Here is a 16,495-nt window from a genome sequence, read left to right as displayed (position 1 = left end):
ACCCCGATGTTTCTAGCAGCAATGTCCACAATAGCCAAACTGTGGAAGGAGCCTCGCTGTCCATCGAAAGATGAATGGATAAAGAAGATGTGGTTTATGTATACAATGGAATATTACTCAGCAATTAGAAATGACAAATACCCACCATTTGCTTCAATGTGGATGGAACTGGAGGGTATTATGCTGAGTGAGATAAGTCAATCGGAGAAGGACAAACAGTGTATGTTCTCATTCATTTGGGGAATATAAATAATAGTGAAAGGGAATATAAAGGAAGGGAAAAGAAATGTGTGGGAAATATCAGGAAGGGAGACAGAACATAAAGACTCCTAACTCTGGGAAACGAACTAGGGGTGGTGGAAGGGGAGGAGGGCGGGGGGTGGGGGTGAATGGGTGACGGGCACTGAGGGGGACGCTTGACGGGATGAGCACTGGGTGTTTTTCTGTATGTTGGTAAATTGAACACCAATAAAAATTAATTTATTAAAAAAAAAGTAATGATGTACGTAAAAAAAAAAGGAATGGGGTGAGGGGGGTACAGTCACATGCAGCTATACACACATATGCACCACTTGGCTTTATTATATCATGTTGTGATTAAAAAGGAATTATTGGGGCACCTGGGTGGCTCAGTCAGTTAAGCATTCGACTCTTAGGTTTCAGCTTAGGTCATGGTCTCAGGGTCATGAAATTGAGCCCACGTTAGGCTCCATACTCAGCACAGAGTCTGCTTGAGATTCTCTCTCTCCCTCTCCCTCTGCTCCTCCCTCTGCTTGCATGCAGTCTCTCTCCCTCAAATCAATCAATAATTTTTTTTTTTAAAGGAATTATGAAAGGGGTTTGCAAGAGAACAAACCAAGCTTCAAAACAGAAGCTTGCAGTGCTTGGCTCTCCCAGAATAGCCTAGCCATGGCCTCCTCCACAAAATGTTCCCCAAAGCTCACAGTCAAAGAGAGGCCACCATTCCCGCCTCGATGCCCTCACATACCATGGCTTTCTCCCATGGTATCTCTCTTTTTCTTGTTTGTTTTGTTTTGCTTTGTACATTTGCCTCCCCCATCAGACTACGAGCATGTTGAGGGCAGGAACTCAGGCCAGGCTAGGGTCTGACAGGAAGGAGATGCTGGATTTTGATGAAGAGATGAGTGAGTGAGTGAGTGAGTGAGTGAGCGAACGACTGAATGGCAGCACTCAGCAAACTGCCAGGCACCGCAGTTTGGTACGTTTTCTCCTCCAGATAACAGCAAGGTAGTGGTGATCTCTGACCAGGAGAACAAGCTAATGAAATCGCTATTTTAGGAAGATGGATCACAGCATGGGGGGCTGGGAAGCTGGAGGTCCAGGCACCTGCTCGAAAGGCTATTTGGAAAGGTCGGCTTCCAAGCTGCTCGCGAGTGTAAAAATCTATGAGTGCATTACCAGGACGGCCAGCCAGCTTTGTTTATTTTTATCCTACGAAATACAAGGTCAGAAATAACCACAGTACTTTCTGCTGAAATTATTTTTTTTAATTGACACTGCACTTTCCACAAATATTAATTCATTTATTCAACCAACAGTCCTGAGGAACACTGTGCTAACCTGAAAGCAAATCATATTTTCCTTTGATGTGCATTTTAATTATGGAGATACTTGAATTGAATTTTGGCTTTAAAATGATTCAGACCTTTAGCTTCTCTGAATCTCTCTGAACATCCTTCCAAACACTAAGATTTCAGAATTCCAGGTTTCTATAGAATCTAGAACTGTGAGTCTATTTAACAATCCCAAACCAAATACTTTAAACCCCAATCGGATTCACCTTGGATCTTTCCGGAATGCAAATAGCCCTGTATCTCTGGGGAAAGTTCCAGTCTCACATGCTGAGCTTTCTCTCTGGGGTGTGGTCCCCTGAAGCACAACATCTAGTTCAGAGAGAGTGTGACATCTCTGCCCTGGGATGAAATGCCATGTTGTTGAGCAGTCTCCAGAACTTTCTACTCAGCACTCCAGGCCTTCCCCACTGGGTGGGTTACACACTGAGCTGATATTTAGGGAAAGCCACTCCCGGCAAGCAGAACAGCCTGAGCAAAGGCTTGGAGTCAGACACAGGCAAGGCCAGTTGGACAGCCAGCCTGTGACCAGCCGGCCCTTCCTGGCTTGACAGAGGGGGGTTTTATGTTGGGCAGGAGCAAGAGGAGACAAGGAAGGATAGGCGGCCGGCATGGTAAATCAGTGAGCTGTCCAGGAGTCCAGGGCAAACGGGAGAGTGCTGCCTCCCCTAGAGGAGCAGCCACTTCTCAGCTCTACCACATGTAGCTGCATGGCAATGGGGACCCAGGTAGACAAGATGTTCAACTTTTCAAGACAAGTTAGACATTTTAACCTTTATGTGAAAACTCCTGACTTGTAAGGCACTTTTTAATTTAACTTTTTGACAGTCACATATTGACAACATTTGAAAAATTAAAAATGTAAATGGTATTCAGTAAAAAGTCCTCTTCCCACACCCAGTTCACGGCTTCTGCTTAAACATGGTTGTTAAGTTCCTGAGTACCCTTCCAGGCTTCTTTATGCATGTGTGCACAAATACAAACATGCATTCCCATTGTCCTGTTCTTTACACAAAAGGTAGCATTCTGTACAAACTAGTCTTGCTTTTTTCATGAATAATGTATCTGGAAGATCCTTTCCTATCAGGACATAGAGAGCGTCCACATTCCTTCCTACAGCTGCACAACAGTACATTGGATGGATAAGCTACTCCTGACTTCAACAGTTCCCTACCAATGGACATTTGGGTTGTTCTCCTCTGATCTTTGGAACATTAGCCTAAACTTTTTTTTTTTAAGTTTAAAAAACACTATGCAGACCAAACAACCTTTGGGCTGCACAGTGGGTACACAGAATGCCAGCCGAAGGAGGTGTTGTCTGTGGCCGGGTCTATGCGTTCATAGCCTGGATGCCTATTTGGACTTTACAGACACTTCAGGCCGGGTCACTAGTGGGAAAGGAAATCACTTCAGTGGGGAATGGCTTCAGGTAAGTACTGCTTGAAGATTCCTTGCCTTTGAGGTAGTGAAATCCCCATCACCAGAGGTAACCAAGCCCTGATATAGAATGGATCCCATGGTGGTAAAGAGATGGGCTGCTTAACCTCTGAAGTTAATTTCCCAAGAGTTCCAAAGCCTGATTAAGGGCTGGGTCCAACTAGCAGCAGAGAGAGAACTGAGAAGCAGTCCCACCCTTCCCACATCTCATTCACTCACTCATTTTACAGTTAAGAGGCATTGTCCGAGGCTGATCTTGTCAGGAATACCTTTCCCCCAAATCTCCCCACTCTCAGTGGGATCTCAGATCAAAGGCCACCCTCTTAGAGAGGATCTGCTTTGTCTCCCAACCCCACTCACTGTCACTCTTCAACTAGCTGGTTTCTGCAGAACACCAGCCACTAGGAAGTTAAGTTGCACATTGTTTTTCTCTGGTTGCTTGAATTGTCTGGCTCTTCCCAGCAGATAAACCTGGTGAGGGCCGGGGCTGTCCACCAGGACCACCAGCGAGTCCAGGAAATAGTAACGATTCACACTGCACCCTTTTTCAGAGCATACAACTTTGACACCCTACCATCTTCCATGGCATTCCTAGGAAAGCTCCATGGCTGAGCCCTTGGTTATAAGATATTACACTGTATTGTAGCTTTAATTATATTTTTTGAAGCATCTTTGGCAGACTGGATACATAAGGAATTTCTCACATTTTAGTTTTTGTTATTCATTATGATTTCACTCTGAGGGAAGGAGTATTTTGTGGGGTCTGATTGAGCCTCAAGGGCTCATAAAAAAATCAGATCTAAGAAAGTGCTCCCAATGGGAAGATGAGCAAAAGGTCGGCCATTCAGAGTGGGTTGGCACTGGCCAGACCATTTTGGTATAAGAGCCCAGAAATATGTTAATAACTACCATTTGTTGAGTGTCTGCACTTGTCAAGCACTGTACTAAGACTCTGCATGGACCATGCATGTGATCCCCACAGGAAGCCTATGAGTGAGTTCTGTTTGGGCTTCATTTTCTAGATGGGAACTTGGACATGGAGGTTAGTAACCTGCCCAAGGTCAACCAGCTAGAATATGGTGATGCTGGGCTTCAAGCTAAGTAGTCTGGCTTTCCTGCTGACATTCTCAATTACATGCTAGAAGAAATGCCCTCTGGAAATTTAAACTGGGATTTTTTTTTTTTTTTTTTTTTTGTCCATCCCACCATGTAACGGGAACAGGCCACAAAGGTCAGGGCCCTGAGCAAGCCCTAGTTCCAGCTCTAACTCACTGGATGTGACCTTGAGCAGGTCATCTCCCCTCTCTGGACCTGGGTCTCCCAAGCTGTCAAGTGAGCAGATGGACTGCATGACCCTCCCACCCTGCCCACCTGTGGATGTTTGTCCAGAGGGAGGCGGGAAGAAGGCCAACATTGGATCCTGGACCCTCCAGATTATCCAGATTATCTTCTCCCTCAACCACACACACACACACACACCCTCAGATGCCCCTGTGGAGGCACTCAAACTCTCACCCTGCCACTGTCTCTTTATATCCTTGCAATAGCCAAAGGAGACATGGAGGGCAGGAGCGGCCATCCCCATTTCAGAGACAGGAAAACTGAGGCTCAGAAGACAATCTATGTGCTGAAAGGCAGGACAATTAAGTGGGAAAGTTCAGGTTTACACTCATCCCTCTGACTCCCAATCTAGTGCTCTTTCCTCTGGCCCTTAGCTATTTCTCAGATGAAAGAGGCAGAGGAGGGTAGACTTCCTTGGGCTGCCAAGTCTGGGGTATTGAGGCTCCAACATTGAACCCAGGGGTGCAGCAAATCAGAGTTGGTGGTACTCATCTACTGCCCCACTAGTGGTCTCTCTTGCTCAGAGGGGATAGTGCCCGGGGGGCCTCATACCCCAGGGTCATCCGCCACGCCAAACTTATTTGAGGAGAAGAATCCTCCCTCCATGCTAGCTGATGATGCAAAAAGATGGTCCTCAGGGGAAGAGGGCTGGCAAGGACACAGGCTGGCCTCGTTCCTTTGTTCTTCCAGGCAAAGGTCAGGTGGGCCAGCTGAGGGCAAGACTGCCGGGCCTTTCACCAGTAGGGAGGTGAGCAGAAGCAGGGAGCCTGGCACCCCACCTGCTGTCCTCGCTGGCAGGTAGGCTCAGCGGCTGCCCCATCGGCAGGCCTATGGCCCAAGGACACACCTGCAGATAATTAGTCCCAATCAGGATGGTCCCAAACTGCTGATGATGCAGAAATGAGCTGGCCATGTCACTGGTTTGCAAATGGTGAGCAGTTTCTGAACCGTGGCCCTGGCTGGTAGAGCAGAAGTTTAACTTAATATTTAATGTGGCATATAAACGACGGAGAGAAATCGACTCATTCTCTAATGAGATCTTCCCCGCACAGCACGAATGTAAGGGCTAAGACGGAGTAGGACGGAGGCCACCTCCCCCTCACCCCCACCCCCTGGGAACCCCTCTCCTGACTCTAGCTAGTGCCCTGGGCTGGCTCACAATCTAGCTGAGCACCAACTACACTCTGGGCTTTGTGGAGGAGGGGAGAAGGTAAGGTGTGGGGCTGGAAGACCCTAGGTCTCCCTGGAGTTCAGAACTGTGTCAACACATCCACAAACTCAAGCAGAATTCAATTCACTTACCCTGGGCAGTCCCCGGGGTAACATGGCCCCTCCTAACAGCTCTTGGGGGCATTCCTTCAAGGTGTTCCAACAGTTCTCAGTGGGGTCAGCCCCCTAGAGGGTGTTCTGACAATTCTGGGGGGTGCTTTTCTACGACTGTGAGGCATCACTGCTTTGCAGTGGAAGAGTCCCCACGGTGAAGTTTCCTTTCAGCTTGCACTCCTGTCATGTCCTGACAAACAGGACAGGTGAAAAATCTGTTTATAATTATTTGAATCTAGCCCTGAGCTTCATTTACATATAAATGTGAACTTGCAATTTCCGTGGTCTTAATATACACTGAATTTTCTAGGAATGCAACTACTGTGTAAACCAAGCAAAGCTCGTACCTTATTTTACTTGGAACTTTGCCAGGAGTTCTTTACCTATTCATAAAATCACACTCACAGTCTGAGTAAGTATGAGTCCCTAAGCCTGTTCAGGGCTGCGGCATTCACAGTGATTTCCATGCATGGGGCAAGCCCCGAACTACTTCATTATGTCTTGCAGTTTAAACATGCAGAGAAAAATAAAAATAAAATAAAAATAAATAAATAAATAAATAAATAAATAAATAAATAAATAAAATAAACATGCAGAGTATTTACTTACCTAGGTACATAGTATTTAATTATGAACAATTTCACTCTCATTCTTCCTATATCTCATAATGAAGGCATTATTTTGATTTTATTTGAAATCAGATGTTAAAATAGTTTTTATGAACTTAATTTCAGGAGGGTAAAGGGGCCTTGTTATTATCTGCTATCCCAAGGGCATGCTGGGTGGAACTAGGCAGAGAACCCCAACATCACAGTGCCTCATAAGGCAGGGGAAGGACTGGGGAATCTTCTACTGAATCTTCATGATACAAGCCTCTGACCTGCCTGTGTGCATCCGTGCCTCTGTGTGTATGGCCTTTATATTTTTTTCACACCAATGGGATCATACTTCATGTAGTATTTTACAAATTGTTTATTTACTTAAAATATATATTTATTCATTTCGGCACAGACAGTTCTACTTAATTCTTTTTAATTGGTATAATTGGTTGTATGGTTTTTTGTGCTATGAAGGAGCCATAATTTAGCCAGCTCCTATTGACGGACACTGAATTATTTCCATTTGTTTGCCATTATAAATAATTCTATAATTATTATACAGATAGAGATATCACTGTGTGTCTATGTGAATATGTGACCTGCATATAAAAGTTCTGGGATAAAATAAAAAAATAAAAGTTCTGGGTTAGAGGGTAGGTGTGTACATTTAAATTTTTAACAGATATTGCTAAATTTCCCTCCAAAACAGATTACACTGATTTGTAACAGTGTATGAAAATAATTTGCTTCTCATATCTTCTCCAACACTGGCCCTCAAGAAACATTTCAATCTTTGATAGGCTAATGGGTTTTTTAAAGTGTCTCATGATTATTTTAATTTGCAGTTTTAGAATCATGAGTCAGGTGTGTATCTTTCATGTGCTGTTGGACATCTGCATTTTTTTCCAATGAATCACCTATCCATATTCTTGACCTAGTTTTTTCTTTTTTTTTTTTTCTTTTTCTTTTTTTCTTTTTTTTAATTTATTTATGATAGTCACAGAGAGAGAGAGAGAGGCAGAGACACAGGCGGAGGGAGAAGCAGGCTCCATGCACCGGGAGCCTGATGTGGGATTCGATCCCGGGTCTCCAGGATCGCGCCCTGGGCCAAAGGCAGGCGCCAAACGGCTGCGCCACCCAGGGATCCCGACCTAGTTTTTTCTACTGATCTTTTCCTTATTCATTTCTAAAAGCTCTTTATATATTAAGGAAATTAGCTCTTTGTCATCTGTGTTCTATATTTTTCTCCAATTTTATTCTTTGTCTTTTGGATGTTTTTACATACAGACAAAAGACTTACATTTTTAACTGCCATTTATTTGATTTTTTCTTTGTCTTTTATATTTGGAACAGATTTTAATCTTTTTTTTAAAATTTTTATTTATTTATGATAGTCACACAGAGAGAGAGAGAGGCAGAGACATAGGCAGAGAGAGAAGCAGGCTCCATGCACCGGGAGCCCGATGTGGGATTCGATCCTGGGTCTCCAGGATCATGCCCTGGGCCAAAGGCAGGCGTTAAACCGCTGCGCCACCCAGGGATCCCTGGAACAGATTTTATTTTATTTTATTTTATTTTATTTTTATTTTATTTTTTTCCTGGAACAGATTTTAAAAGGACTTCCCCACTCTAAGATTTAAAAGGTATCCCTCATTTTTTTTCCAGTTTATTGTTTTGTTTTGTTTTTTACATTGAAAGTTTAAATCAACTTGGAATTTATTTTGATATACAAAGTGAGGTATGTCTCCAACAAGCCCAGTTGTCCCAACACCATTAACTGAATGATTTATCTTTACTGATTTGAAATACTACATTTATAAACATCACGTATATTTGGGTCTATTTAAGGACTCCCTATGCTGTTATATTTGTTTGTTTACTTTAGTTTCAGTTACAAATAGTTTTAGGGGCACCTGGTTGGCTCAGTCAGGAGAGTGAATGACTCCTGATCTCTGGAGTGTGAGTTTGAGACCTACATTGGGCATAGAGTTGAAAGAAAGAAAGAAAGAAAGAAAGAAAGAAAGAAAGAAAGAAAGAAGAAAGAAAGAAAAAGAAAGAAAGAAAGAAAGAAAGAAAGAAAGAAAGAAAGAAAGGTAGGTTAAAAAAAAACCTCAAAGTAATTTTAATTGCTGCTGCTTTATCATAATGTCTTTAAATAGGCTACAACTTCTGTTCATTTCTTTATTTCAGAATTTTTACCTATCCTCTAGTGCTTATTTTTCCAGTATTTAGTATCATCTTGACATGTTCCAAAAAAAAAAAAAAATTCTGCTGCTAGTTTCATTGGGATCGCTTTGAATGAGTAGATTACTTAGGGGAAACTGACATCTTTATGATACTGAGTTTTCCTGCCAAAGAACAAGTTATATCTCTCCATTTATTCTTTTATGTCCTTAGTAGAGTTTAAAGTGAGGTTTATTCCTCAACATTTGTTTTTTTTGGTGCTATTGTTAAAGGACTCTTCTATTATTTTTCTAGCTAGCTATTGTTTGTTTACTCGCAAGAAAGCTAATGGTTGTATTTATAATTAGAATACTTCTAATATTTCAAAATCAAGCATATGGTTATGCAAAATCAAGACATAAGGTGAACTTTTAAAAAATAGATCGAATTTTAAAAATTTTAAACAAGATTTATTTATTTATTTTTAGAGAGAGCAAGAGCATAAGAGCAGAGAGGAGGGGGTGCAGGGGTGCAGTGCAAGGAGGGGCAGAGGGAGAGGGAAAATCTCCAGCAGACTCTCTGCTAGGCATGGGCATGGAGCCTGACATGGGGCTAGATCTCACCACCCTGAGATCATGACCTGAGCTGAAACCAAGAGTCAGATGTTGCACTGATTGAGCCAACCAGGTGCCCCTGAATTTAAAAATGTTTTAATAAAATAAAATAGCTCAGAATTGCAGATGATCACGAGTGGTCCTAGATATGGTAAGAGCTTTTTATGTAATATAATACTGATTTTTCCCAACAGCTTTCATCTGCCACCTCATATCTTGCTCTCACAGCCCAAGGCGGTCCTCCACAGAAATACTCCTTCAGCAATGAACACCCGGAAAACACACCCGTGTGGAAGGGCATGTGAAAGAGCCTTTTTTCCCTATTTTTCCCAGAACAAGGCAGAAAATCTTTCTTCCAAAGTAACCATCCACTACCTGAGTGCTTTTAATATCCTACAGCAGATAATTTAATGTGTTTTTAGGAAAGATGAAAGTTAAAAGCAACACAAAGAGTAATAATGGGTCAGAGGCTAGAATTATATCTAAAAAACTTTTTTTTTAAAGATCAAGCATAAGTCTGACTTCACTATGAAATACAAACAAGTGTTTGGTCAAAGGTTTACTGAAAACCCAGATGTGTTGCCTGGGTCAACTGCAGTCTTCTGGGGGAGAGGACCTCATGGGATATCTGTGCCTCACTCTAACTGAGGCTCCTCACTCTCTATCCCTTCCCAGTGCTGATACCTCCCCCCTGCACAGGCTCAGCTGCCTCCAGGCTCTTGGCACGATCTGCAAACAGGGCCTTCACTGCTTCTGTCTGAGCCCATGAGGCCTAATGCCAAACCATCAGCACAGGTCTTAGAGCTGGGTTCTTGTCGTCCTGGTGCCTGTGTGACACCCAGCCCCTTCCCCCAAGGTTCTAACCCAAGCCCAGTCCCCAGCTTCCCTGACACAACCCATAGCCCTCCTGTACTTCTAAAGACACTTGTCTCTGTAACTTCCTACCATGTCCTGCCTAGCAGCCTACAGGGACACTTGCTACCATCCCCCACTGAACCCCTGGACTCTGGCCCAAGCACCACCCCCCAAGCCTCTCCTCATCTGTCTCTACAGTACTTGAGACTGCTCCCTGTCTGCCAGCTTGGACAAACTTCCAGAATCTGTCCCCCCATCCTATCCCACTGATCTTGGAGCAGGAGGAGGTATCTGCCTAACCCGGCCCTTCTAGTCCAGCTCTCTCTGCAGCACCAAGCCCAACAATGGTGGCCGGCCACCATGAGAAGGCTCCGAGAGGAATAAGAGCAGTAACTTGTATTGGGTGCTTGCTATAAACGAGAGTCTAAGGACCTCACCTGTATGAGCAAATTAATCCTCACAACAACACTCTGGGTCAGGTGCTATTATCATTCTCATTTTAGGGATCTTTTTAAAAAACACAGCCCAAGGATGCCTGGGTAACTCAGAGGTTTAGCATCTGCCTTCAGCTCAGGGCATGGTCCTGGGGTCCTGGGATCAAGTCCCACATCAGGCTCCCTGCATGGAGCCTGCTTCTCCCTCTGCCTATGTCTCTGCCTCTCTCTGTGTGTGTCTAATAAATAAATAAATAAATAAATAAATAAATAAATAAATAAATAAATAAATCTATAAAAATAATAAATAATAATAATTAAAAAAAAACCCAGCCCAGAATTCTTATATAATTTACCCAAGATTACAGACCTAGTCAAGAGCAAGTTCAAATCCAGCAGTGTGTCTCCAGGGCCCAAACTCTTTTTTTTTTTTTTAATTTTTTTATTTTGAGGAAGTTTATTGTTACATTATGCAATAATAGATGAGGCACGACTAGCTCCTGCTTCTCCAATAACTCAATAAAAAAGACAAATAATCAAGGATAACAGTGAAATTAAAATTAAAAAGTACAAAAGCCGAAAGTTTTAGAGACAAAACAACTACAGTCTATGTGTGGGAAAGCTGTGAATGGTTTTAGTTGAGCCTTGCAAATAGCCCAGGGCTCTGAGCTGGGGCCTTTACAGACCTTCCCCTCTGCCCAGTCCGGTCCGGGAAGCCAGTTGTGGACCCAGGCGGTGCCTGCCCCGCTCTTCGGGCAGCTCAATGCGCAGCCCCAGCTCTTCCCCTCGCATGCTCCCACTCCGTGGGTTAGAGAGGCTGGAGCAGTGTGGACACAGCCAGCTGAGCAGCCAGCTAAGCCTGGCCCAAGATGCCCCGAGCAGCATGGCCAATGGCCTGGGCCTGGGTGGTAGCGTCCCCGCTGGCAAGCAGCAGCTTGAGGCCTCGGCCATGACTCACAAGAAGGGCCACCACCCCATGCAGCAGGCTGTGGACAGGGCCCAAACTCTTAATCTTTCTGCTGATAGCTAAAGAGGCTGGCCCTGGGCCTTCCAGAAAGACAGCTACTTTGCATATACCAGGCACCTTCCAGCCTAAACCTCTTGCCCTTCTTGACTCAGCCTCTGCCTGGAAATCTGAAATGCCAGAGACAGTCTGTCAGAAATCTGCTCTTTCTCAAATCTTGCCAGCCAGGGCTGCTCTTCCCATGAGAGGAAGTGAACACCGGGCCCTAGCCCACAGGAGATCCCGAAGTCACCGAGGCCCCTCTGTCCTGGGCCTCCCCTGCCATCTGTCCCAGCCCATAGTCCGTGGGGCATTTGCTCTCCTCTGGCTTTCTCAGAGCAAGCCATGTCTCATCAGAGCCACAACTCCCAGCCTGACCAATTCCAGGACCTCATAACCTTATTAAAACAAAAAATGGCCAGTCAAGTCCAAAAGCACCAAGCCACTCTTCCCGCCATGCAGGCAATCTCAGTCTCTCTCCATCACTCTCTCTCTCTCTCTCTCTCTCTCTCTCTCTCTCTCCTCCACCCTAGGTGCCCTCACCTGTCACAATGGGATAGGACTGCGGCCCAGGCACGCTGCTCCCAATGTCGGCGGGGGTGGGACTGGTCAGGTTGGCCTTCATGTCATCCAGCCCTCCAGCCAGCGAAGCCATCGCTGAATACTCGGTGGTCTGAAAGAGGAAACAAAACAGAAACATCTCAGTATCAAGACTCCGAAGCACCTCAGCCAAATGCCACCACCACATTCTAGCCACTGAGCAGGGCTAGCCCCTGCCTGTGCTGAGGCCCACAGGGGCTCACAAGCCCCCCGGTGTTGGGAAGGCAGATTCGGTTCAGGCAGATTGGAACAGGACAGGAATCCAAGCTCGACAGTTCTCCCCAGGTGAGGAGGTGGGCAGGGTTCAGCGCAGCTTCACAAGGATTCCACCCTAGCTTCTTGTGGCCTGTGGGCTCCACGTGCCCAGCCCCGGCGGCCACCGACAGCCTCTTCCATCTCCCTAAATATCAGTAACCAAAACCAGAATGGAAATAAGAGTCTCGTCGCCAAGAAGAGAGAGAAGTTTCTGATTTCCAAGCTCTGAAACCACAGATGCAGAATAACAGACACCACCAGGTCAAGAGGAATGTCAGACATCGTCATGCCAAACCCTCAATTCACAGATGAGTAAACTGAGGCCCAAGGCAAAGAGGGCTTTGTCATGGCCACCAGGGTAGAGTCCCAGTCCAGGGAGTCGGCCACTGAAGACTCTCACTCCAAACTCCAACACATGAGACCAAACGAACCACAGTTTGGCAAGTGTTTCTGAGTTCTGGCAGCGTACAAACAACTACATGCTGATGGGATGCACGCATCTGACTGAGCAAGTCCACATCGACGTGTGTGCGTGGCCCAGAGTCATGCTCCTTTCCTTAAGCCATCTCATGAAATTAAAGCTTGTGATGAGTCATGTCCTTGGCATCCAAGCCACCATCAGCAGGGTCTCCAGACCCTGGGTCTTCACGCTCAGGGACAGATGAAATTAGAAGCATGAGTGCCAGGTCTCTTTCTTCCACCCAACCCCTGGGCCTATTTTCCGGTAAAGAAAATACTTGCAAATATCTAAGCCAAAGAATTTGGTTGTACGGGCCAAATTCTGGCGTGAGCAGTTCCCTCCAGGACCCTGGCATTGCCGGCATTGCCACATGTCTGTCTGTCCAGGGCTATGTCCTCAGTAGACAGGGACAGGGAAGCAAGCAGTCTCCTGAAAGAAGATGCAGGTGCCCTGGGGAGGATGCTGAGGACTGAGCCACCTGGCAGGGGAGCCACCCGGCAAGCCGCAGGCAGAGGGGACTCAGACCCAGGCATTTTCCTCGTGATTCTCTCTGCATATGAATTAGGAAGTACTTCTCAGGCAGCTCAAACTGGGGTGGTTGGCAGCAGTGAGTCCGTGAGGTACTGCAGGCCCAGGCACCCTGCCATGAGCCTCACGGAGGACAGCTTTGTCCAGAGCTCCTGGGGCTCTCAATCACCTCCAGCAGAGGCTGATTCTGAAACACGCGGAGAAGAGCACAGGCTTCAAAGGGAGAAGGATGAGAGGGACACGCCTCCTCAACATCCGGAACCACTGTAAAGCTGTAGTAATTAAGACAGTGTGGGATTGGCACAGGGACAGATAAATAGATCAATGAAACAGAAGCGAGTCCAGAAACAGATCTGTGCATATATGGAAACTTGATATATGAGAGAGGTGATGTACAAATCAGCAGGGAAGGATGGACTCTAATAAACAGTACGGGGGTAACGAGTTATCCATTCAGAAACAAGAAGGAAAAAAGAAATTGGATCTTTACTTTACACCAGACACAAAAATCAATTCCAGGTGGATTGGAGACCTAAATGGGAAAGGCAAAGGCATCTAATGTGGTTGGCTCTAGGTCCAGCCAAAAATCCTTGGGAACAAGCCTGCCCTTCAAAAGGAAACAAGTGGTCCTGGGATGCTCATGCAGGGTTCTTGGTCGCTGTGAAGACGGGAGTGGGTTCCAGTCATCCAGCTGCCCTCATCCAATGCCTCCTCCTCCAGGAAGTCCTTCCTGACTACCATTCTTTAGGAAGCAAGAGTCCTGCCTTTGCTCTGCTGGCCCCACCAAGTGGTCATGCCAGAGCAAGAAGAACCATAATCTTCACAACCATCTCAAAAGCTCATATTTATTGATCCCTTGCTCTGTGTCAGGAGCTTTACCTAATCTCCCATTTAATCCTCACAGCAACTCCATGAAATAGGTTCTACGTTGTCCCCACTTTACAGATGATGAAACTGAGACCTATTACAGAAGGGAAGTAGCTTGCCTAAAGTCACACACCTTCTAGGTGCCACAGCCAGGGTTCCAATCTGGATCCACCTGACTCCAAAGTCTTGACAATTACTCTAATGAGTTTCATACTGTGAGTCCTGCCTGACCTGAAAACAGATGTGAAATCAATTTGCTAGTGCCAATATTTTAAAAAATGAAATCAGAATGAACTAGAACAGAAAATATCCAAGGTTCTCATGCACAGAAATAGTTAAGTCCTGTTTTATAAATCTTTGTTTCACATATAAGCGAATATATGCATCCTAGGTGGAGATGAGAATATCTTTCTTGCTTCAGGTCCAGACCAGCATAGTCTGCATTCCACACAGCAAGGAGCTGTTGGGAAAAGGTCACCGTCTAGATTTCATCCTCCATAGAATGGGACCTGGTCATGGCATTAGCCTCCTAATTTGCTAAAGAAGGAACTCGCTGGAACAGCTCTTTCAATGTATTGCCGTGAGCAAGGACAGGAGGTCAAAACAATTTTGTAAGGATCTCTTCCAAGATGGTGTCTCCTGGAGGTCCTAGGACTCCAGGCTAGAGGACAGGGCTCCCTCCTCTCCATGCTACTGGGTACCCTTGTGGAGGCCTAAGCATAATGAATGTTCAGTGTTTATTGAGCCTTTCTTTTGCAGACCAGACATGCTCTCTGACCTTCATCCACAAACCCCTGAGGGAAAAGACACAAGGCCCTTTAACCAAGAGGAGCAAGAGTGCAGAACCGTTAATTGACCCTGGAGTGGGAAGTGGTCAGGACAGCGTTCTTGGGCAGGTGGTATTTAACCTGGGTCTGAGGAATCTGTGGCCCCCAAGGCTGATAAGTGCTGGAGGAAAGCTCAAAGGTAAGAGGACAGGAGCCGTCTAGAAACAGACCACATGCCAATAGTTGGGGGAAGTGAAAGTAGACGAAGCGAAGACGGAAAGGCAATAGAGCTGGGATTCACCTATGAAGAGTTGCACAGTGAACACACAGATGAACAAATGAATGAGTGGCCCTTAGGCAGGCCAAGCAGCAATCTCAACCTAGAGTCAGCATCCCTGCGCCCCTCCCTACCCACTGCCAGACCTACCCCCTTCCTAGGCTCTAGGCTGGGCAGCCGGGTCTGCAAAGGAAAGCCTTTATGTCCCCCCACCAAGAAAGCAGAGCCAACCTGGATTTAAGAAAATTGCAAGATGGTAGCCAACGGGGTTACTCTGCCTCTTAATTTCCTCGATGTCCTGTTGGAAAGGTCTTTTTGGTATTTGATTTTGGTTTAGTCAATAAATTTATCGTCAAAGTTTGTCTAGTCACTTTGACAGTCGGGTATGGATCACCTTTCCAAGAGAAAAATCTTTAACTTGTGCTACACATGTGGTAGGAGGTCCAAGAATCCAGTCTCCCAAACATCCCTGGCTGCCAGAAGGTAGAGTGAACTTCCCTCAAGAGCAGGGGCTCTGAGGACAGGGGACTTGGAAACCAGCCCTCAGCTCCCCTTGGCTATCCGTACCTCCTACGCCACCACCTTGTAGGGCTTGCCCGAAGCCTAGACTCTCCTTCGGTAGGATTCCACAGCTCTTACTCTGCTCCTGCGTAAGCCAGGGGATGCTGTCATTTAGTTTTGGGGTGTAATTATCCCCTGAGTCCTCATCACTGACTGTCCCTTTGAGCTGCTGTTGATTCTCTCCAATCTTCTGGGCTCCCTTGCTACAGCAGCTGCTCCTCAGCCACTCCAGCCAGTTCCACCTCTTCCTGGAGGACTCATCTCACTCAGAGGACTCCTGGACTGTCCACAAGACCCAGCTCCAATGTCACCTCCCTGGGGAAGCCATTCCTGGGCCCCCCATTTCTACAAAGAAATCATGACTCTTTGTCTCTGCTTCCATACTTCCATAGACCTCCATTACCATACTTCCATCATGTTTAATGGCTATTTGTCTATTTCCCTTGAGGATGTCTTGAGAGCATGGAACATCCCTAGAGCCCCCCTAAGTGTTTGTTGAATAAATGAATACATGGTCCAATAGCATGACATTAGCCACAACACTCAAAAATTAACTAAGAAGTGTTTGAACAAGAACCCCAAGTGATATCCTAACCTTCCCCCACTCTACCCCCATCACTCCCCTCATCAATTTAGGTGACCAGGAAACAACACCCTTAGCCACCATTAGGTAAAGCCTCTGGGGAAGCACTTTCACTCATATGTGATAAAATATCAGGCATTCGGGGCACCTGGGTGGCTCAGTGGTTGAGTGTCTTGGCTCAGGGTGTGATCCCAGGGTCCTGGGATGGAGTGCCGTGTCAGGCTCAGGGAGCCTGC

At 45.8% G+C, this 16,495-nt stretch overlaps 1 protein-coding gene across 2 annotated transcripts in view; it reads right to left on the bottom strand.

Annotated features, from left to right (window-relative positions):
- The window catches only part of PAX5 (paired box 5), a 189,682-nt gene that overhangs the window by 69,372 nt on the left and 103,815 nt on the right, over positions 1 to 16,495 (bottom strand). For both annotated transcript variants that reach the window (XM_041763433.1, XM_041763434.1), the window contains one exon: positions 11,905 to 12,034. In XM_041763433.1, the coding sequence (XP_041619367.1) occupies positions 11,905 to 12,034 (130 nt within the window). The remainder of the gene's footprint in view (positions 1 to 11,904; positions 12,035 to 16,495) is intronic.

This window comes from Vulpes lagopus, chromosome 7 (assembly GCF_018345385.1).
Source record: "Vulpes lagopus strain Blue_001 chromosome 7, ASM1834538v1, whole genome shotgun sequence".
Lineage (NCBI taxonomy): Eukaryota > Metazoa > Chordata > Mammalia > Carnivora > Canidae > Vulpes > Vulpes lagopus.
The sequence above is the reverse complement of the archived record's forward strand: the minus strand, read 5'-3'. Positions and strand labels throughout refer to the sequence as shown.